General features: G+C 42.5%; 1 protein-coding gene and 1 long non-coding RNA gene across 4 annotated transcripts in view; one reads left to right on the forward strand and one right to left on the reverse strand.

Moving 5' to 3' along the window:
* Positions 1 to 306: 306 nt before the first annotated feature.
* The window catches only part of LOC110552113 (uncharacterized), a 35,148-nt gene continuing 12,125 nt past the window's right edge, over positions 307 to 23,329 (forward strand). Inside the window, exons 1-2 of one of the 2 annotated variants that reach the window (XR_009586793.1) lie at positions 307 to 592; positions 19,083 to 19,289. This is a non-coding gene — a long non-coding RNA (uncharacterized LOC110552113). The remainder of the gene's footprint in view (positions 593 to 19,082; positions 19,290 to 23,329) is intronic. The other variant, XR_002476628.2, reaches the window with a different exon arrangement.
* LOC110552112 (24-hydroxycholesterol 7-alpha-hydroxylase) overlaps positions 13,483 to 23,329 on the reverse strand; it is a 79,044-nt gene continuing 69,197 nt past the window's right edge. Inside the window, exons 11-12 of one of the 2 annotated variants that reach the window (XM_021643191.2) lie at positions 17,367 to 17,454; positions 13,483 to 13,914 (exon numbers count right to left, since the gene is read on the reverse strand). In XM_021643191.2, coding sequence (XP_021498866.1) covers positions 13,843 to 13,914; positions 17,367 to 17,454 — 160 coding nt within the window. In that variant the 3' untranslated portion in view covers positions 13,483 to 13,842. The remainder of the gene's footprint in view (positions 13,915 to 17,366; positions 17,455 to 23,329) is intronic. The other variant, XM_060369687.1, reaches the window with a different exon arrangement.

Raw genomic sequence — 23,329 nt, forward strand, 5'->3', positions numbered from 1 at the left:
GTGTGTAAAAAACACCTCAGGGAGGAGAGAGAGAGAGAGAGAGAGAGAGAGAGAGAGAGAGAGAGCATATGTTGCTGGAAGTAACAGATGGTAATTGAGGAGGCAGGCAGAGGGCTGAAGTAGACTAGTGAAAAAAATAATTCATAAGAATGAACCTTCTGGGAGAGTTTACAGAAGATGAAAAGGACATTTGTTTTCCCCGCAACTGTACCATTGAGCACTAGCCAAGCTGGTTACTGCCGACTGACTGGCAGTTAAGCCGGCAGTTATTGTGTTGGAACTGTGTCCAAACCCTGTGTCCAAAGTGCAGCATGGGCTGCGCTTACTGTCTCTTACTCATAAGATCTGAAGATTATTCCTGAGGGAAAAACAGAACGTTAACAGAATCCGGTAGTGGTTTTCAGAGTGAAATCATTGAAGAATCTTGACGTCATAGCAAGCTGACAGAGAGAGCAGATTTCACGACTGCATCACTTCTCTCTGGTGTACTGGTCTTCTCAATATTGTCAGGGAATGGACGAAAACACAGGAAGAAAATGGATTTTTAAATTGCCTCAAAATCACAGTGCTTTGGGGGTTGCACCAGCTCAAGGTATGTAGAAACTTTTGGGTATGTTTGAGATTTTGGTGGCCTTTGTGACTGCATACTTGGCCTTTCTAGATGTGGGGATGTGAAGGCTCTGAGCAGGTATCTGAATGTCTGCGCCACTCACTCTTTGGGGGTTAAGTGCCAACAGTGACCCTAGATGAGAAAGGAGAGACCAAGCAGATTGGTGATTGCACTGGATCCTTATTCTCCATCTACTGTCCATGTGATCTTAGTCATTTGCCTTCACTGTGAATCACTCGCTTCTGAAAACTGCAGAGCCTGTGAGTGACTCAGGTTTTCAGAGGCACATCGTGCTGGCAGGATCTGGTCTGTAACTTCCCCCTAGACATGACCTCTCTGTCTCTCTGTCTCTGTCTCTATTTGTCTTCCTCCCTCAGTCTCTACCCCTTGCTCCAAGTAAGGGATGAATCAGTAACCAAGTGTCCTCTTGGTCTCCAGCTGTCCCTAAAGCCACCCTAGAAGACCATATGCTGTCAGCAGATCCCAGCCACCTCTCATGTGGCACAGAGTCTGAAAATCAGATGGCTTCTGGAGGGAGCCTCCTAGAAGCCTTGTGCAAATCTTGTCTTTTGGCCCCAGACTCTGTGAAAACACCTTGCTTACACTTTGTCACAGACAAGACGAAAAATTAACACAGCATGGGAAAATGATGCTGAAACTTGGGGACTCTGTCATCATTCTTGGGACAGTTTTGAGCAAGAATGTTTTGCCTTTTGTGACAAAAGGCACAGAAAGACCCCTGGAGGTGACATGCTAGAAGCTTAAGCTGTGCCTTCATTTCTCCTGTATTTACTGCATGCCCAGGTGTATCACGGGATATAGACAGAAGAAGGATCACAGACCCAGGAGCCTAGGCAGGGCTTCTCACGATGTAGAGGAAGGAAGGTCAGAAGACGTGTCTTATCTATGCATCAGGACTGGGGGGGTAAGGGCTTTTTCTCCAAGTCCCACCAATTGGTGCAGTCAGGTTCATCCTGTATCCGGGATTCTCGCAGTACGAGTGTGACACTCTGTGCAAAGGAAATGTTTTCCACAAAGACGGTTTTCTTTGGTGCAAACTCCATTTCCTTCTCTTTTGATGAAGAAATCAATTGTGTAAAAACAAAACAAAAGTCAAACAAACAGCAGCAACAAAAAAATAAAGCTCATTGACTTGTTTCCGTGTGTGCAGACAACTTCAGGTCAGGAATCTGGTTTCTTTCCTAAGTCACCCAGCAAAGTATTAAGGGCAGTTTGCAGAGAAATGCTTATTTCATGGTTCTGGTTGTTACTCCTCTTGGAGCTGGGAACCCCAACCAGTGTTTCTTTCTTGAGTATGGTCCCTACTTGTTCCCAACCAGTGTTTCTTTCTTGAGTATGGTCTCTATTTGTTCTTGAAAGATGGAAGGAAACACAGGCCAAGTGCTTGCATTATGCCAGATGGAATAATGTTAAATATTAACTTATTTTTGTTTAGTCATTTCTCCACTGGATTTAGGTACATCAACCTGCATTGAGTTCTAATACAGCAATTCAATTATTCTGGTGGGGTGTAACTATTTTTATCATATCCTGAAAATAAGTTAATTCTAAGCCCGATGTTGCCCTACAGTTTCCTGTGGCTGTGGGTTTGATGAGACATCAAGACCATAATCCTTGGGGGTTGGGGAAAAGGCAGTCTTGCTAAGGAGCATGCTGTACAAATAGGAGGACCTGAGTTTGAAACTCATAACCTACACAGAAACTTAAAAATGCAGTGCAAGGCATAGAGGCTTGTGATGCAATCCCAGTGCTGAGGAGGCAGTGACAGGTATTTCCCTGGGGCTTGGTAACCAGTCAGTCTGGCCTTAGACCTGTTTCAAAAACCAAGGATTTGTACACATACACAGAGATGACACACACAGATATACAAGACACACAGACCACACACAGAGACACACACAAAACTCTAATACATACACAGACACACACACAGACACACACACACACACACCATCCCTGCCCAGTCAGAGGAAATCACTAATCTACTTTCTTTCTGCAAAGATGCATGGCCTAGATATTCCACATCCTATGCAGTCTTTTGTGTCTGGCTTCTTTTACTTCTCAGAATGTTTTCAAGGTCCAGTATTTATCCACAATAACTTCTTTCTCTTTTCTGCTTCTTTTTGTTTTGTTTTGTTTTGTTTTTTTGACCAGTTTGAAATTCATAGCACAATTTACATGCCTTCTTTGCTGCCAAGGGTCAAGTGATATTTAGTGTGGGGTGAAAGTGGCACTCAGTGAAACAGTATCATCAGCTCAGCCTCCTCTTGAAGAACATTGTGACCATGTTGGACTTGAATCCATGTGTTTCCAGAATGCAATGGATACTGTGAGACAACATCTCAACCCCTTATTTCCCACCACAGCAAATCTGCACATCACAGTTTCCCATGACTCCCTTCACTTAAAAGTGGGGGAAGATAGATCCTGCTAAAGTACTTTCTGCCATAGTAGTCATGTGAAATGTGAAAATGAGCAGATGAACATGGTATGTACAACCCATGGACCAAATCAATATACCACATTGGGATGACAAGTTGAGAGGGGAAAAAACAAATTAACCACTTCGGTTTGGGCCAAGGAGACTTGATGTTGAGAGGGTTCTGTGCAGAGAGAGATGGAGAGACAGAATGTTCTTGGTTGTTGGGCAAGAAGATGTCTTCGATCTTGCAATGTTATGCAAAGCTAAGTGGTACTTTATTTTTACTTAAGACAAGAAATTGCAGCAAGACTTTCTTATGGAACAGAAGTACAGTTTTCTTTAGAAGACAGAGGGGGTTGAAACTGTTCAGTCCACTCTAATAACTGCCTTTATTTTACGGATGGTGAATGGTGCTTTACCTGCCAGTTTAAGCAACAGTAGATGTGAATATGCCTTCAAGTCCCATTGCAGATCAGGGAGGCTGAGGGACTTGAAGACTCCCCCACACTCAGAAAAGAATAGTTGAACACAAACAATCCGAGTATGTCCCTACTCCAAAATTATGTGTTCTACTCTCATAAGCACAGGCATGGAACTGTTATATGATTAATGAATGTGCTGTTGAATGTCCAGCCCATGAGTCAGTAACCTGTATGACTTGGGAATTAATCTCAGTAGAAATTATTTTCTGGTGGTATGCCAACTAAATACTCAGAAAATGAAGTAAATTAGCACACATATAATTTTGGCTGCAAATGTTATGACTTTAAAAACATCCCTGCAGGGTATATCCATGATAACATTTTGGTACGTACATGCTGATGCTCTTATTGGGATCACATGACCTCTAAGAATCTCAGCATAGCGTGCCCATTGTTGATGACAACATCATTTCACAATGTCTAAAGGTTGTACCCACCCCTCATCTAGAAGAAACCAGACTGGAGAAAAGAGGATTAAAACCATGAGGAAAGAACATCAGTCAGAGCTATTCAGCTCCCGTACTGCCCGGGTAGGTTCTGATGTGATAGAAAACAGGGAGTTTCAGTGCAGGCTGTGGGAAAGGACTTTTCCCTTCTCAATGGCATCCATGTTTTTTAAATACTCACTGGTCTTGACCTTTGTATCCCAGTGACTGAAAACCTGGAGGTCTGTGAACTGCACCACAGGAAGTGAGCAAGACCATACACCCTCAAAGCTCATATTCAGTCATGCACTTCCTCCAGAAGAGCCACGTTTATTAAAGGGTCCATAGTCTCCATGAACAGTGCCACCTGCTAGGGAATCACATGATCATACATGAATCTATGAGAACATTTCTCTCTCAAGCCACCACCGCCTTCTCACATGAAAAATCCTATAGATTTAGAAATCCTGTAATGAAAACACTAATTGAATAGAACACCTGTATAAAAGCTCAGATTTCCCATCAGGTTTATTGACTGACGCACATACTTTGACTTAGATTAATTTTATGGATTTTTCTTACAATTCTCCCCATCAAAACTACCTTAGCATTTTTTTCTTTTCTTTTTTTCTTTTTTTTACAATTTATTCATTTTATATCCTGATTATAGCCCTCTTCCACATCTCCTCCTGGTCCTGCCCTCCTTCCCTCTTCCCCCTATCCCCTTACCCTAGTCCACTGAAAGGGGGCATTCTCCTTCCCTAGCTTATCAAGTATCACCAGGACTACCTGGATCTTCTTCCTCCGTGGCCAGGCAAGGCCACATCACCAGGCACAAGTGATCAATGAGCAGGCATCTGAGTTCATGACAGAGGCAGCCCCTGCTCCCCTTACTTGGAAACCCACATAGAGACTGAGTTGCCTATCATCTACTTCTACATCTGAGCAGGGGGTCTAGGTCTTCTCCATGTATGATCCTTGATTGGCACATCAGTTTCTGCAGGAACCTCTGGGCTCAGATTTTTAGCTTTGTTGGTCTCCTTGTGGAGCTCCTGTCCCCTCCAGGTCTTTCTATCCCCCCACTTCTTCCATAAGACTCCCTGAGCTCTGCCCAAAGTCTCAGCATCTGCTTCAATCCCTAGTTGGATGGAGCCTTTCAGAGGACCTTCTATAGTAGGCTTCCATCCTGTTTCCTCTCTTCCACAGCTTCTGCTGTCTATCCTGTTTGTCATTCTTAATGAGATTTAAGCACCCTCCCTAGGGTCTTTCTTGTTGTTTAGCTTCTTTAGGTCTGTAGATTTTAATATGGTTATCCTATATTATATGGTTAATATCCACTTATAAGTGGGTATATACCACGGATGTCTTTCTGGTTCCGGCTTACTTCACTGAGGATGAGCTTTTCTAGTTCCAACAATTTGCCTGAAAATTTCATGATTTCCTTGATTTTCATAGCTGAGCAGTATTCCACTGGGTAAATATGCCACAATTTCTGTATCCATTCTTCCATTGAGGGACATCTAGTTTGTTTCCAGATTCTGGATATCACAAATAAAGCTGCTGTGAATATAGTTGAACAAATATCCTTGTTGAATGGTAGAGCATCTTTCAAGTAAATACCCAGGAGTGGTACAGCTGGATCTTGAGGTAGTGCTATTCCAAATTTTCTGATAAAGTGCCAGATTTATTTCCAAAACGGTTGTACAAGTTTGCACTCCCACCAGCAATGGAGGGGGTTCCCCTTTATCCACATTCTCTCCAGCATGTGTTGTCACTTGAGGTTTTTTTAATTTATTTTTAATTTATTTTTTAATTACACTTTACTCATTTTGTATCCCCCCCATAAGCCACTCCCTCCTCCCCTCCCAATCCCACCCTCTCACCCCCTTCTTCACACATGCCCCTCCTCAAGTCCACTGATAGGGGAGGTCCTCCTCTCCTTCCTTCTGATCTATCAGCTCACATCAGGAGTGGCTGCATTGTCATCTTCTGTGGCCTGGTAAGGCTGCTCCCCCCTCAGGAGAGGTGATCAAAGAGCAGGCCAATCAGATTATGTCAGAGGCAGTCCCTCTTCCCATTACTATGTAACCCATTTGGACACTAAACTGCCATGGGCTACATCTATGCAGGGATTCTATGTTGTCTCCATGCATGGAACAACTCTACAAGGAGAGCAACAGAACCAGAAAATTTGAACACAGGGGTCTTCCCAGAGTCACTTGAGATTTTTTTATCTTAGCCATTCTGATGCGTGTAAGGTGAAACCTCAGGGTCATTTTCAATTCCCTGAAGACTAAGGATGTGGAGTATTTCTTTAAGCATTTTTCCACCATTTGATATTTCTCGAGAATTCTCTGAGATTTTAATTTCATTATTTTGTTTGTTTGTGTCTAATTTCTTGAGTTCTTTATATATTGTGGATATTAGCAGTCTGTCAGATGTAGGATTGGTAAAGATCTTTCCCCAGTCTGTAGGCTGTCATTTTGTTCTGTTGACAGTGTCCTTTGCCTTACAGAAGCTTTCAGTTTCATGAGGTCCCATTTATTAATTGTTGATCTTAGAGCCTGAGCTGTTGGTGTTCTGTTCAGAACGTTGTCTCCTGTGCCAATATGGGTACCCTTGCATTTGGGGCACAGATGTTCAGAAGTGAGATGTCATCTTGGTGGATTTTTTTTTTTCTTTGATGAGTATGAAGCGTCCTTTTCCGTCTCTTTCGATTTTGGTTGAAAATCTATTTTAGTAGGTAATAGAATGGCTTCTCCAGCTTGCTTCTAGGCTCTGCTGGAAAAACCTTTTCTAGCCCTTTACTCTTAGTTAATGTCTATCTTTGTTATTGAGGTGTGTTTCTTGTATGCAGCAGAATGTTGGCTCCTGTTTTCACATCTATTCTGTTAGCCTGTGTCTTTTTATTGGGGAACTGAGTCCATTGACTTTGAGAGGTATTAATGACCAATGTTGTTAATTCTTGTTATTTTGATATTAGTGGTGATAATATATGTATGTGTGTGTGTGTGTATACTTCCCTTCTTTTGTTTTTGCTGGTGTAGAATCATTTATTTCCTGTGTTTTTTCTGATGTAGTTAACTTCCTTGGGTTGGAGTTTTTCTCCTACTATTTTTCTGTTGGTCTGGATTCATAGATAGATATCATTTAAATTTGGTTTTGTCTTGGGATATATTGTTTTCCTCATCTATGTTAATTGAGAGTTTTGCTATGTATAGTAGCTTAGGTTGGCATCTGTGCTATCTTAGAAGCTTTAAGACATCTGTCCAAAACCTTCTAGCTTTTAGAGTCTCTCTTGAGAATTTAGGTGTGATTCTGATAGGTACATATTTGTAAGTTACTTGGTCTTTTTCCCGTGCAGCTTTTAATATTCTTTCTTTTTTCTGTATGTTTAGTGTTTTTATTATTATGTGCTGGGAGGATTTTCTTTTCTTGTCCTTTTTCTTGTTCTGTTGAGAGTGTCCTTTGCTTTACAGAAGCTTTCAGTTTCATGAGGTCCCATTTATTAATTGTTGATCTTATAGCCTGAGCTGTTGGTGTTCTGTTCAGGATGTTGTCTCCTGTGCCAATATGGGTACTCTTGCATTTGGGGCACAGATGTTCAGAAGTGAGATGTCATCTTGGTGGATTTTTTTTTCTTTGATGAGTATGAAGCGTCCTTCTCCATCTCTTTCCAATCTAATTGGTGTTCTGTTTGCTTCTTGTATGTTTCTTTAGGTTGGGAAATTTTTCTTCTATGATTTTGTTGAAAATATTTTCTGGTCCTTGGAGCTGTGACTCTTCACCTTCTTCTATTCCCATTATTCTTAGTTAGGTCTTTATGTAGTATCACAGCTTTACTGGCTGTTTTGCATCAGGAAATTTTATAGATTTAACACATTCTTTGACTAGTGTATCACTTTCTTCTATGCCTAAGATTGTCTCTTCCATCTCTCATACTCTGTTGGTGATGCTTGTTTCTGTTGTTCCTTTTCTCTTTCAATTTCCAGGATTCCCCCAGCTGTGTTTTCTTTATTGATTCTACTTTTATTTTCAGAACTTGAACTGCTTTATTCATTTTCTTTACCTGTGTGTATTTTTCTGTATTTTTAATGGATTTATTCATTTCTTCTTTAAAGGCCTCTATTATCTTTATAAGATTGGATTTAAGATCATTTTCTTGTGGTTTGGTTGAGTTAGGATATCCATGGCTTGCTGTGGTAGGGTAGCTGTGCTCTGAAGGTACCATATTGTCCTAGCTCTTGTTGTTTGTGTTTTTATGCCAGCTTTTAGCCATCATATTGCCCACAATATTCTGTCTGGGATGTTCCTGATGTAGCAGGCATCGAAAAAGCAGACCTAACCTCATGCCCCTGGTGCAGCAGGTCATCAGTGGAGAGCCTTGGGCTGGATGTTTCTAGTATAGTAAGCCTAGTGTGGTGGCCTGACAATGAAGCTGGATGTTCCTGGGGCCCTGCAGGTCTGTCTCCTCAGGAATGTGGGCTATGAAGCTCCAAGAAGCTCTGAACACATAGTGTGCAGCTCACCTCTGCTGGCTGTAGCCTAGGTGGACCCAGCTGGGAGAGGACAGGTGTGGCAGTGTGGGGATGTCTAACCTGGATGTACCTCAAGACCTATAGGCCTTGGAAATATGGCCTACGGGACTCAGAGGATAGCATGCTGCCTACCTCTGCTGGCTGTGCCCCAGGTAGACCCTGAGGGGAGAAGAACTAGCAGGACAGGATGAGGGTGTCTAACCTGGAACCGACTGTATTCAGGCAGGCTTGGATGTTCTTGGGGTCTTGCAGGTATCCTTGGGATGCAGACAATGGGGCTCCAAGGACAGCAGGTAGCTCACCTCTGCTCTCTTATTTTCATTATTATCTCTAGTTCTGCTTATTACACACTAATTAGAATTTTCATCCTTAACAAATTTAATTTCTCATTAATAAAACCTAAATAGTAAGCAATTTGAAGTGCTCTCTATCAGGAATTTTGAGGTAATTTTCAGAAGTATGTTTCCACATAAAAACTATTTTTTTTGAGAATTCATCCACAAATATAATACATTTTGATCATATCCATCCCTAACTTCCTCCACCTCCAACTCCCTTCAAATCTCCTCAGTATTCCTCCCTCTCAAATTTACATCTTCTTCTGCTGCTTTTTTATAAAAAAGTATACATAACCTACTGAGTCCAATTAGCATTGCCCATATGCACTTGGGTATAGGGCTGACCACTAGAGCATGAACAACCCAACAATGGCCACATCGCTGAAGAAAACTGACCATCCCCACTGCAGCTAGCAACTGCCTGTCGTTCCCCAAGCAGGAACAGGGTCTTATGAGCCCTTCCCCTTTCCTGGCTGGAATGTTGACTGGTCTGATCTTGTGTGAGTTTTGTACAGGCAACCACAGCCTCTGAGAGTCCTGGAAACAACATCCTTGTGATATCCAAAAGACACTGTTTGCAGAAGTGTTTCTGGTTGTATTTCAGTCTTTCTATCCCTTCTTCTACAATGTCCCCTGAGCCTTGAGGGGGAGGGGTGTGTTATAGATGTCCCATTTAAAGATGGGCACTTCACAATCATTATACTATGCACTCTGACCTACTTATACTAACCCTAAATTATTTGGCTAATTTTTAGCTAAATTATAGGTATTTAGCTAAATTATTTAGCTAATATTTAGCTAATTTCAATCACATAAAAGCAAGATGCCAAAATACATAAACCTTAAAGTTATATTTATAATTAACATCTTAATAGTATACCTTAGTGAGAAATAACACAGACACTACCAGATGGACATCTATTACTTCACTTCATGTCAAGGCCTTAAGTTACAAGAAGATTTCTAGAATATAAAATGTTCATTTATAAATGTTTACATCACTTATATTTACCCAGTTTTCTCATTTTTGATCATTAAATTTGAATTGCTTGTGGGAAACCATGCTAATCTTATTAAATGCCATCTTATTTTATTCTTTTAAAATAGCAAAATGAAACTAAAACTTTGTCTGTTAGCCTTGTTCTATCCTCTTGAGAAGACAGACACAAATGTCTACTGTGTATTGTACACTCCCAGCTGTCCTGGGTCATGGGTCCTCATATGGTATCTAGTATAGATAAAAATAAAAGGGCTTGGGAAGGGCTTTGACTCACATACCAGGTGATAAGCCCAGGAATACAGAAAAGAATCTGTGGTAATGCTGTCTAAAGGATCCAACCCAACAATTTCCAGCAGGGTGAGGAAGGAGGCAATTCTAAGCAAAAAAGACAGAGGCAACCACACTAGGCCTGGTTCACTTGTTATCTGGTGGCACAGGTACTACAGAAACATCTATGTCCCAAGGCCTCACCTTGACCACCTGATCCTAGAGGCTTCCAACCAAAGATACATAATTGCATAAGATTCTTTCAAGGACTGAGAAAACCCTGTGGTTGGTCCCAAAGTCTCAGCTCATAGACAAATCAAGGAACCAACAACATTATAAATGGAGCCAGGAAGGTTTGTGCGTGTCTGTAATCACCAGATTTGGGATGTGGACACAGAAGGATGACAAGCTGAAATCCAGCATTGTTATTATATAATAAGTTCCAAACCAGCCTGGACAACAGCATACCCTACCTAACAATGATCAAATACAAGCATCACAGAGATAAAGAAGCTTAAATCCAACAGTAAGACATGAATCCCTTTCCTCTCTTTTTACTCTCAAGGATTGTATATATGAAAGACTTCATCCTCATATGCTTTTCTCCTTAGTTAAACTCTCATCTTTATGGCCTAATATATCAAGGGTATAGTAAGCTTATTTAACTAGTAAATCTAACTTTAAAATCTGTAATTAAGCTGGGCGAGGTGGTGCACACCTATAATCCCAGCACTCAGGAGGCAGAGACAGAATCTCTGTGAGTTTGAGGCCAGCCTGGTCTACAAAGTTAGTCCAGGGTTACACAGAGAAACCCTGTCTCGAAAAACCAACAAAACAAAAACAAAAATATCTGTAATTAATAACTAGATTCAAACACTTATTCTTTTCTTTAAGTCAGTTAAACAGAGCTCTACGGTAGTTTGAAAGAGAAATGTCCTCCACAGACTCCAGTACTTGAACTTGGTCACCAGTTGGTGTCGCTGTTTGAGAATTGGTGCACTTGCTGGAGGAAGTATGTTACTTGGGGTGGGCTTCAAGAGTTCATAGCCTCGTCCTACTTCTGTTATACTCTTTCTACTTTGTATTGGCTGTTTAAGAGCTGAGCCAAGACTGTGGGAGCAGAAAGCTGAGAGTTCGTATCTTAAACGTGGACTCTTATCCCTCTGGAACCATAAGCTCCCAAATAAACTCTTCCTTATATAAGTTACAGTGGCCATGGTGTTTTATCACAGCAAGAGAAAAGTAACTAATATAAGCTCTTCATATATTTCAGTAGATACATGCATCTACATACTACATGTTAATGTATACAACCCAGAAATGCAGACAGATGCAGATCTGATAGTCTCATTACCATTCTTGATTTGCCAAGTTTTAAGAAGTCTGTCATATTCCTACAACGTACAGGAAAAACAGAGGCTAGAGCATGAAGTCCCTGCAAATTCTGGAAAGCCAAGACTCACATTTCCCTCAGTAAGAACACTTACTGCTGGTTTCTGTCTCATCCAGTCAGATAGCTGAGGCCTCCAACTGGATCCAAACCAATTACTTATGGGACTCACTGCGAACCTGGACCAACACCAGCCTTTGCAGGAGTTTCCAATGGTCAGCATTCTTCGTAGTGCAAATGAGCACCTGACTCAAAAGCCAAAAGACAGAAGCCAAAAATATTTGGTGCTTAATGCAAACAGAGCACCAATGCCAATATGGAACCAATTCCATGAGACAACCAACTCCCCTCATCTGCTCTAACAGCTCTGAAATGGTTAGGAAATTGACAAACAAGATTTTTGTAGCTCTTGGTTTGATTTGCAATACTACAATCAGATAGCAGTCTAGATTAGAAACTGTGCAGAATGATGTACCCCACCACTTCATGGTGGGTTATACCATGAAGTTATAGCCAAAGCCAAGAAAGCTATGTGTAGAAAATAGAATGGAGTTATAGAGCCTAGGTGGTTACAGCTCACACTTGTCTTATCTGGCCACTTAAGGATTGGCTAAGATGCAGCAAAACATTCTAAGGGTGAGTTATGAAGTAGATGACAGCAGCTCTCTGGTTCATTATGAGTGGAGAGACTCTTAGGCCCATCTCAAAATATTATGACGGCAGCTTTAGTTAAACCTAACAAGTCATTGTTTGGCGGCCACCACTTGGACAATCGTGGGGTGGATCTAAGCATGGCACCAGCAGATCTGAGAAGAGCAAGGGGTACAGGGCATCAGATGTCACTGTGACCCCATTCCAGGTTTCCTCAACCCAACCTTAGTTCACAGAATTCAGCAAATAGAGCCACTCTCAGGCTCGTCTGCTCACTGCAATGGTGCTTCTTTGACCATGAAAAGCTACAGAGCGTAGCTTATCATCTCCAGAGCGCTCAGTCACCCCTGCCTCATACCCCTAAGCTGACAATGCCTGGGGGCTTCTCATGTGGCCCCAAATTGAACCCTTGGCTATAACACACAGCCTGTTAATCCATTCCTTGAGCTTATTTTCTCCCTGCCCTCTGTCTCCTGCCTCCCTAGTAAACTATCTGCATACAAGTCTGTCTCAGGCTCTGCTTTCTGGAAAATCCAGTTAATATAAGAATATTACATATGATATAAACACCCAGCAAGATATAAACAAAAACATGGGACCGCCAAATATTAACTCTTCATCACCCCAAACATCAACAGATTTCATTTTCTCTAATAGTTCTTAAAGAACGTAGACACATTAGCAAACAATGACCCCTGGGAAGCAGTGATAAGCAGACACCAGCCTTTACAATTTATTTCAACTGTATGGAAATATATGCAAATGAAGCAGTTCATTGTGGGCCTTTGCCGTGGGAGGATGAATACCCCTTCCCTTAGAACACAGCTGTGACTGTGGCAGAGCCTGCCAGGCTGTGGTTGCAATACTCTGAGCTGCTGTGGACTTCGGTGCTACCATGTCCAGCCCACTGAGCCTGCTAGGAGAAGCTCCGAGCAGCTCGGTATGTTTCAAAATCAATTCACTCTCAAGAAAAAGTGAAAGCACTTGAAAGCACACCCTTGAAAGCACTACTGGTCTTTTAGAGATTCATGTCCTTGTTGGTAAGGAAAAGATAAGCAAGCAGTTCTCAACTTCAGGAGCTGGAACCGGGTTAGGTAAGTGAAGAAGCCCGGAGAACAGCATGCGCTCCAATGCTACCATGAAACAGGAGACAAAGAGAACTTTTACTGGATTCTGGAGGGTAACCAACGACACATAGTTCATTGTTATGACAATCACATGTTCCTATGGACCTGCTGGCTTTTCTCTCCAGAATTTAATGGCAAATGTTTTGTTGTCATAAGACTTAAGTAACAGATTCACATGCGGTTATTTACCTGGAAAAAAATCAGATGTGCATTTCTTTTTTTTTTTATTTATTTATTCATCTCTCATACAGTACATTCCAACCAGTTTCTCCTCCCTCCATAGTGAATTTAATGTACCAATATTTTCATTCAAATGACATTTCCACTTGAAGTTTTGATATGGCTTGATATGAAACCAAATTTAACTTTTAATCAACTTTTTAAAAATCATTTGCACCCTTTCTGTGAATGTTGAGTTGGGGTCTCTGTGATTCTGACAGTGAAATCAGGTGCATGGATGTACACATGAAGCATATGTGCCACTAGGCAGTCTTCAGGTCAAAGTGCTGGGAGGGTAGTGGTTGGCTGGGTAACTTCACTCTTCTAGAAGGTTCTTGAGACCCAACGAATGTCAAGCTCTTTGTTTATATTCGATTCGGCATTTTCCTCCTGGCCAGGGAACACCCACCAAATGAAGAGAACTCTAAAGGCAGAAAGGTAGACAAGATGCAGAAACTAAGAGCAGGAAGGCAACAGTTTTAATCCTAAGTCTGACCCGATGGTGATTTCTTCTAAAAGGTGCAGAGGGAGGGTGGGAGGTTGGGGAATGTTCACGTCACTGAGGTTCGCAACATCAAGCCCCCGCTTTACCATTTGAGGGGCAGAGAGGAGAAAGAAAGCTTAGTCTAATCATCTCTCAGCTTCACACACTCAGCGGGGCCTGCAGGCCTGCCTGCTGCATGCTCTTCACTTTCTCAGACAGAAGAGGATGCCACAAACAAATAAGAGATAGCTAGACAGAAAGATAGAAAGATAGACAGATAGACAGATAGATAGATAGATAGATAGATAGATAGATAGACAGACAGACAGACAGACAGACAGACAGACAGATAGATCTCTTTCTACATCCCTGGCTCAAAAGCTACAACAGACAGACAGCTGAAGGTGCCACTTTTTGTGATTCTATAGAAACGTGGCCTTGAGCTTGGAGGTGAGTCTCTTTGCCTCCCTTTTTGGTGGTCTGAATAAGAAAAGTCCCTCCACGGTATTGGGACACTCGATTTCCCAGCTGGTGGTGTGCCAGGAGCAACCCTGCTGAAGAAGGTGTGTCACTGGGGCCAGGCTCTGAGAATGAGAGGCCTGGCCTACTTCCAGTTTGCTCTTTCTGCTTCCTGCTTGTGGTTCAAGATGTAACACTCAGCTTCTTTTTCCTCATGCCATGCCTGCTGCTTGCTGCCATGTCTGCTGCCTGCTGCCATGTCCCCAAGCCTTCATGAGCCCTTATCCCTCTGGAACTATACCCCAAAAGGAAAACTCCCTTTTTGTTTTGGGGGAGGATTGTTGTTGTTTTGTTTTGTTTTTGTTTTTGTTTTGTTTTGTTTTTTTGAAACAGGTTTTTCTCTGTTTCTCTGGCTTGGCTGTCCTAGAACTCTCTCTGTAGACCAGACTGGCCTTGAACTCATAGAAATCCACCTGCCTCTGCCTCCCGAGTGAAGGGAAAGGTGTGTGCCACCATGCTCGGCTGGAATACTTCCTTTTAGGAGCTACTTTGGCCATGGAGTTTTATCACAACAACAGAAAAGCAACTAACACACCTTCCTGCCTGAAGCATATGTGATAGTGTGCTTGTGTGCCTGGGCCCACCTGTATGTGTCCCTTGCCTGCCAACAATTACAGTATGTCTTATATGTATATGATTCCTTACAATCTATTCAGCCGGCCAACTTTTAATACCCCTCCCTCTTTTTTCCTGGCTCTGGAGCTTGGACCTCACATCCCACTTATATTCGATCACTGGGTGAAAATTGGCACCTGTATCAGATGCCCGAAAAGTACCTAGAGTTGGTAGGCAGAAAAGCCACACTGTTGTATGGCCATCACTTGTGGATTTTTTTTTTTCCTTATGACAGAGGAGTGTCTGAGTTTGTGGGGTAAAAGGAGAGGTGTCAATGTACTGCTAAGAACACAAAAAGGACTCTAAGCTTTTGCTTTAAAAGACTCTGTCAGCCTTGAGCTTTGGTGTCAGTGAAAAGAGGAGGGAAATACAATTTAGGTAACCGGCCTTTTTTTTTATTTCCAAGTGTGAACACAACAGGACACAGAATGCATTCCCTAACTCCACTGGATTTCATAGTTTCCACAAACCCACCTAAGTTGAACCTGTTAGAAATAAAATGGAACGAGCTAATGGTGAGATTAAGTTATATAAATGCGGGTTTATTGGAAGCAGCCAGAGAGGGAGTAGGAGAGAGAGAGGGGAGAAGAGGAGGAAAGACACACACACACACACACACACACACACACACACACACAGAGAGAGAGAGAGAGAGAGAGAGAGAGAGAGAGAGGAGAGGAGGGGGAGGAATGGGAAGAGGAAGAGAAGGAGGGAGAGAGGGAAAGGATGGAGGAACCAAAAGGCATGCACTACATAGTGAAGGGCCTCTGGGAGAGGAGAGGGCAGGGTGTGCCAGCCATGCCCTGCAGCAGGTAGGGACCATACAGAACCCACGGTGGTACATAAAAGACGTACATCCTTCTCTACAAGGAGATGCACCAAATTTCGTTTTCTAGGGATCTAAACCCTAAAAAGGGCACAGCGGAACCATCCGAACCAGTGGTACACATGCCTGACTTTGAAGCTGTTTCATGAGTGGGTGCCAAGCTCACAATATTGGGCCGCTGGTACAACACGTAGCTTTAATAAAGCTTCGTTGTATTTCCTTGCTGTCTGGTTCATAGTGAGGGAGATACGAACTTGTGTTTCTTTTATAAAAAGCAATCGTGTGTACATGTCTGTGCACAGGAGTTCAGGTGCCTGTCAAGGCCTGGAGAGCCCAGAACTGGAATTCAAGGCGGTTGTAAGCTGCCAGCATGGGCCTGGGAACTTAAGGCCTTTACAAGAGCCACATGTACTTTTAACCATGGGTCCACCTTTCTAGCCACAGCAATTACATTTCTTAATAGCTCATGAGTAATATGCTTGCCTGTGTGTGTAGCCCAATGGTTCACTCTCTAGTACCTTACAAATAAAAATGAGAGAGGAAGAAGAAAACAGTGGACAACTCAATTTTAGAACTGAATTTTAGGTTTCTACTCTTGGATACAAGACTATGGTACAAGAAAATCTCCAAAGGGGAAACAGGTTTACATCCTATCGATCCCCCAGCCCTTGACAACACCTTGTAACCTCTACACAAAGTTCAAAATTTGGAGTTCGCTTCCTACACTAAAGAACGGTTTATTTATTTTTACTTTTGTTTCTGAGTGTTTCACCTGTGTGTGTATCAGTGAACTCAGTGCCCATGGAGACCGGAGGAGGGTCTCAGGACCACTGGAACTAGACTTTCAGGTGGTTGTTCGTCACAACTGCGAACAAAACCCTGGACCTCTGCAAAAGGAGCCAGTGCTCTTCTCTGCTGAGCCATCTCTCCAGCCCCTTTCTACACTTTCTGATCAACTCATTTTTAAACTAACTCTAACAGTTACACAGAGGCACACCTCTAACTTGTTAGACGTGTGAACGTGGAGTTCCTTCCCAGAACTATTGGATTGGAAGCCACAGGGAAGAGAGTGGACAACCCAAGCTCCGCAGGCCCTCCAGGACCCAGGATTCTGAGGCTCATGACCATTCAGAAGCCACTGCATCTACATGGAGTTAAGTGACAGCCTTAACAGTAGGGGAGGGAAGCCGGCCCATCCTTTTCCTTTCTTCTTACTGTCTTTACTGGGGGATTGGTTTCCCTGAATCTGGTCACTTTCTGAATGGATCAGTGACATCATCCGAATCAATGAGTTCATATGACAGACCCACAGAAGACCTCTCTATATGGAACCAAGGTCAAATTTAAGGGAATCATCCAACACTTGGCTAGTGTTGAAAGGTTATATCCTATCTGAAGCCATGGCAATGTGTGAAATTCTAAAGGCACTTACGTGTTTTGGTAATGGGTCCAGAAGATGGCAGTCATATTTGTAAAGCACTAAGATAATGCATATTTGAATCTCTAAGAGAGCAAACCACCTGAAAGTAAAAACGGAAAACAATTAACTTGTCTATAAAAGAAGGATGATCCTAACTCCTTTCTTAATACCACATGTTACTGGCTGCGTGATTGGGACGGCTCAGCTGCTTTAGAAGATGTATGAAATGCTTAGTCAGTAGGAGAACACAATAAATGAAAATCTACACTTAGGAAGGTTTGTTTCATCTTTATTTTTATATATAGGTGTGTATATGTGCTTGCATGAGTGTACAAGTGTGCATTTGTGCACTGAGAAGCAATAAGATAAGCAGACACACAGGCACATCACAGATGTAGAAATAAAGGCAAATCAAAACATTTACATTGTTATCTTAGCTAAATAAAAAATATGAAAATACGATTTTGCCTAAATTTAAATATTTGGACATTCTAAGTAGAAGCTTCTCAAGTACCCACTGAATGGCAAAATAAAAGTTTTAGGCATTAACTACATTTTCTTCCATGGCTAACTCTAGATGCTGACCATCTGTGGCACTTCAGGATGGAAAGTTTGTAAATCTGTATTTTGTTTTTTTTTCAGAGTTCTTCAGAAGCCAGCTGAGCCATGCTCATGCTACGAATATTTTCCCAACACTTCCAATGTCAAAACACTGAAAATGATGAGGTGCATTATTTATAACAGATTCAGTTTCTACACTTAGAGGAACGAGAATGCTCATCTAGGAAGAAAATTCATTAAAACACAAACATGTTAAAAATTCCTGGCATACTTAGCACTTGTACATTTTTCCCAATTGTAAATACTTGTCTGGACACAGCTGCAGGGGCTTGGAGAAAAATGAGGTCCCAGAAAATGCACTGCTAAGACTGAGTAGGGTGAAAGTGCAAGGGGACAGGGAAAAGGCAGGCACAAAAGATGCTGCAGACGTCTGGGGTCTAGACAGAGCACTGACCTGGATATTCCCGAAAAGGAAACTTGAGATAGACCTTGAGGAAGGACGGGCTTTAAATAAGCAGGCATGGCAACTGAAGGTATTTTAGAGCCAGCACACCAGGAGCAGGGAGGATGGGGGCCTGGGGACAAGCAGGACACCCCTCAGGATGGGGGAGGTGACCAGGAGCTTACAAAGGTACAGCTGGGGTCAGGTTATGGAGTCCTAACGGGACAGCGGCAGTGGTGCCAGCCTCCTAACGAGACAGTGGCATTCACAGACTCATTCCCGGAAAATTCATCAGTGCAGAGAAGGAAAGATGGATCACAGAAGACAGTGAGTGAGGAGCTGGGTGAAATGTCGATAAGCCATCACCCAAGAAGCTGGTTCCACAGGAGAGAATGTAGGTGGTATGCCAGGGTAGGGGTGAGGGTGTCTTGGAGGACAGCGATGTATATCAAAGGAATAGAATGCTTAAGGAGTGCTAGGATCAAATGGAATTACTGGTTTCCATTTCGGATGCTTTGAGTGCGCATTTACTGTTGCTGTTGTTGTTTGTTGCTGTGGCTGTTGGCCTTGAGCCTGAGAGGTCCTAAATTGCCACATGTAATCCTCAGTTGTCCTTGAACCTCCTCAGCCTCCCAAGTACTTGGATTCCAGCTGTGAACCACCACCACATCTGGCTTCCCTCTGACTTTTGAAGAGAAAAAAAAACACCTCTTTTTCCCTCCTAGAAGTCATCACAGGCCATGCCAGCTCGGACTGGAAAACTGTCCCCGGTGCCAGCAGCAAGAGCTCTGCCGTGTATTCCTGGTTGCTACCAGCTGCAGCTCATGAAAATAGAATGCTCTTGCCCTGGAATTCGGAGAAGGCAGCAGCAGGCAGGCACAGCTTCAGAGGCATCATGCATTGAAGCACAGCTATTCAAAGTCCAAGGGGAGGTATGTTTCCATAATCTCACCCTCCTGAGAAATCGTTGAGGAAGATAAAAATCAAGGGCATGGCAGGAATCCAGGTTCAATGGTTCTCCAACTTTAGGGTCTGTCAGAATACCCCCGGGGAACTGGGAAGGCGCAGCTCAGTGTACCTTATCCTCTGGGTTTCTGACTCCTGAGGTCTGGCTGGAACAAGACACAAGAATCTATGTTTTGTGCAGGTTTCTCAGTAGCATGTCTCCTGGTGATGTGAAGCCCACAATTTGAAAATTTAAAAATCTAGAAGAATTTAGTGGAGAGAAGGAAGGGATGCGTGCTGGGAGTTATATATTTATCGTTCCTCTTAATTTTCTCTCACAATGTCCAAGTTACAATCACTAATTCAGTGGTCATGTGAAGCACTATGGCTGTGGTGCCAAACCTTTGACTGGAGATGACAGCATAAACCGGAAGGATGAAAGGTAGATGCTTTGTGCTGAGTAAGGAAAGTCAAATGGAAGAAAACATGAAGGCAAGAATGGTGGAGGGGTAAGGTTGACGGGGTAAGAAATGGTGCAGAACGAAAGAGCTCTTGCGGAGAAATGGAGTTTGGTCCCTGTTGAGTATGCCTTTACGTATATATTGATCTGGCAGACCGTATCTGAGAGGAAATGGCTATTTTTGAAGTCTTAATAGGAACCAAAATACCTAACGTTCTTGCTTCAAACACCTGCCAACCTGACTCCATCCAGCGCCGGCCCACCTCAGTAGAGTTGGGTGGAGGAGTCAGAACCACAGAACACCATGGCTCTCCGTGTGAAAATGAAGACTACCAGAAAAGGAGAAGGCATTAAGTCATGGCAAGACAGTGGCCAGCGACTGATACAGGGGCTTGGTATACTTTCTCTTCCAGCACCGTTTTCTGAGGAATGAAATCCTCTTTCTGGTTTTATTTTGAGACGGGGTCTCATGTGGCTCAAGCTGGCCTTGAACTCCTGATCCTCTACCTCCCAAGTGCAGGGATCACAGACAGGCACCTCCACACCAGTCTCTGAAAGCCTCTTTCTGAACAGGAGCGCTGTGGAGATAGACGAGCACTCGGCAGCTCAGTTGGACGGTGTGAGACAGTCACAGGAAAGACAGAACCCCACAAGAAGAGTCTCCTTTCTCTCCATAGACAAATACCCTGTCATACCACAGAGGGCTCAGGGTTCTGTTTTCCATATGAAAAGAAAAACGGGCTCTTTTCTGAAAACTTTGCCAGAAAAGAACATGTTTTGTCTTGGAAGCATTCTTATCTAAGTGCAAGAGATCACCCTGTGATGCTGTTGAGCTCCCGACAGACTGAAATCTTAGCCTCACGATGAAGTAGCACAACTAAGTAAGTGGCCAGGAGAATAATGATTGCCATTCTGCCAGTAGCTTCCGGGCTCTTCTCAATCAGTCACTGATCTTTTGCAAGGCACTGAGGAAAGGGAAGTGTGGCTGAAAATTAATAAGGGGTTCTGGCAGTCTGGCTGAGAGTCTTGGGCTTAATGACACTCACCCATCATTTGTCCTCAGTCCTAATCCCTTTTTAATAGACCCTAAGAGACATGCCCATGGTTTTTGAAAATACTACAATACATTTCTAAGTGTCAGAAAAATGTTAAAAATTATATAGGAGTGAATGCTTTCATTTAATTAGATTTAACTAATGAAATTTAAGGGACACATTTATTTATAGAACACATTCCTCAGAATAACATGTAATTTCATTCATTGGCCATTAAATCCATGGGGATTTAAATTTGCTCATTCTTCAAGAGTAGCATGCCATTCCTAAGCATTAAATAGTAAAAGCTATTCATGACCCTTCTCAAATGCAAGATTATGCAAACATAATTTATAACCATAAAATTATATTATCGACATGATAAATATATAGAAATGAATGTGCTTGAAGCTTCATGAATCCCAAAATTATAATAGCCTTGATACTAACATAGAGGTAAGTTGAAACCCTATGGGTGCTTTTTTGTTTATTTTTTAAATTGCTTTGCAGATTGACAGACCATATCCTTGAAATTTTTTTTAACGTTTTTTTTCCCATAGAGTCCAAAACTTCTTTAAACTCCACACTGCTAGAGGAGTTAGTCCTCTGCCACTTACCAGGTGCTGTTTTCCTTTAAGCAGGGCCAGCGTTTTATTAAACATTTGTGTGAGCGCACATGTGCATAGGAAGGCACGAGCATGTGAAGGTCAGACTTCACATAGCCAGTCCTGCCCTTCCACCTTCATGTGAGCTCAGAGAGCCAAGCTGGCATGGCAAGTGCCCCTGCCTGCCTAGCCAGCTCTCCAGACCAGGGCTGGCTTTGCCGTATCTAATCTCTCCAGCCACAATAAACTACTCATCATATCTTTGAATCTACAGTTTCTAACAAAGTGACTGAGTTAGAACACATGCTCTACGGAAGAAGCGGCTTCATCTGATTTGTTCTCAACGGTAATGTTCAGAACCCTGCAGTGAGACATAGTGAATAGAAAAAAAGTAATTACTGTGTCAGCGAATAATTGTGTTAATGTTGACTGCTCAAGAGGTGTTTCATTGGTTGACTAACGGTACTTCTAATCTCTATTAGCTAGGTCCAGACTTTTAAGTCATTTTTCAATGGTTGTATGGTTTCCACTAGTAATGCAAAACACATCAGTGACTTTGTAGCCTATCATTGCCATGGAATAAATGAACAGACTCCCTCCCTTCCTACATGCACAAAATACATGTACAAACACACACAAGAGAGAGACAGAGAGAGAGAGAACTAGTTCCCATTCTTGAAACACAAATTCCTCTTTTACATTTCAAATATTAAAGCCTTGCTATTATCACACCATCTTATCCAAGCATTTCTTTCTTGTTTGCTACAGATCAGTGTTAAATCTTGCTGAACATCAGGGTCTTTAAAAGTGCTTACTTATTTATGTGTATGTGTATCTATCTTCATGAGTTTACATGAGCCACATGTATGCAGGTGCCCTTGTAGGCCCAGATCCCAGAGAACAAGGTTATGGGCAGCTGTGAACCACCCTGTACTGGGTGCTGGAAACTGAACCTACTTCCTCTACTCTACAAGAAAAGTAAGCACTCTTTAACTGCTAAGCCAACTCTTTTGCCCCAGATTTGTCATGGAATGAAACCCCTATCATTTGGTACAGCCAAGCAGATACCCTCTTGTAAGTGTGGGGAGGAGGTAAAGCCAGCTTGCTTTTGATGGACATCCCAGGGAGCAAAGAGAGAAAGCATGTCCCCTTGCTGGAAGATCACCAGGTCCCGGCAAGTCCCATGCAAGGAAAATTCTCAACACAGAATCCCCTCTTTCTCTTCTACTTGTTTCTCATAGCTCGAGATGGGCCTGTCTGCTCTGACAGGGCTCTTCATTTTGCATCTTGCTGTTGCTGAAGAAGTAGGAAAACTCACACTGCTTCCTCTTGCTTGCTTATGTGTGGAAACCTGGACTTCATTAGCAATAGAATTAAGTGATATTTTTTTTAATTAGTGGGATTAAAAAATAGGTCACACATAGTCAATATTTGTGTTCAGCCTGTAGAGCCTTGGTATATGATGGATGCTTCCTTTCTCGTCTTCCTATACTGCTGTATAGAAGCGTCTATACAGGGGCTCCCCTGTAAATCCCTTTAGAACTCATATTTTCTCAAAGAGGTGCTATAGCTCTGCCATTGTGTCTTTTGTTGCTGGTGGCTATACCAAGTACTTATATCAGCAAAAATTTTCTGCTTACCCAAGAGGGGGACTCTCATAGGACCCCAGTGGCATAAACTCTAAGAAACAACAGCTGCAAGGCCATAAGAGTGTGTGTTTGTGATGAACTTTGATGGTCAGCTACAAAGCAGGCAACTTTCATTGACTCACTGAGTGTTTTGTGCATGAGAAAATAAGTTGGCGCCTGTTATACCAATTAGGAATGGGTGTCATTTGCTGGTGTTTATACTAAGGATTCATGGGATTAAATTCCCCAGTGAAAAGCTCTCTTGTTGTACATTGCCCAAATGAAGTCATTTGTTTGCCT

This window comes from Meriones unguiculatus, chromosome 16 (genome assembly GCF_030254825.1).
Source record: "Meriones unguiculatus strain TT.TT164.6M chromosome 16, Bangor_MerUng_6.1, whole genome shotgun sequence".
Classification (NCBI taxonomy): Eukaryota; Metazoa; Chordata; class Mammalia; order Rodentia; family Muridae; genus Meriones; species Meriones unguiculatus.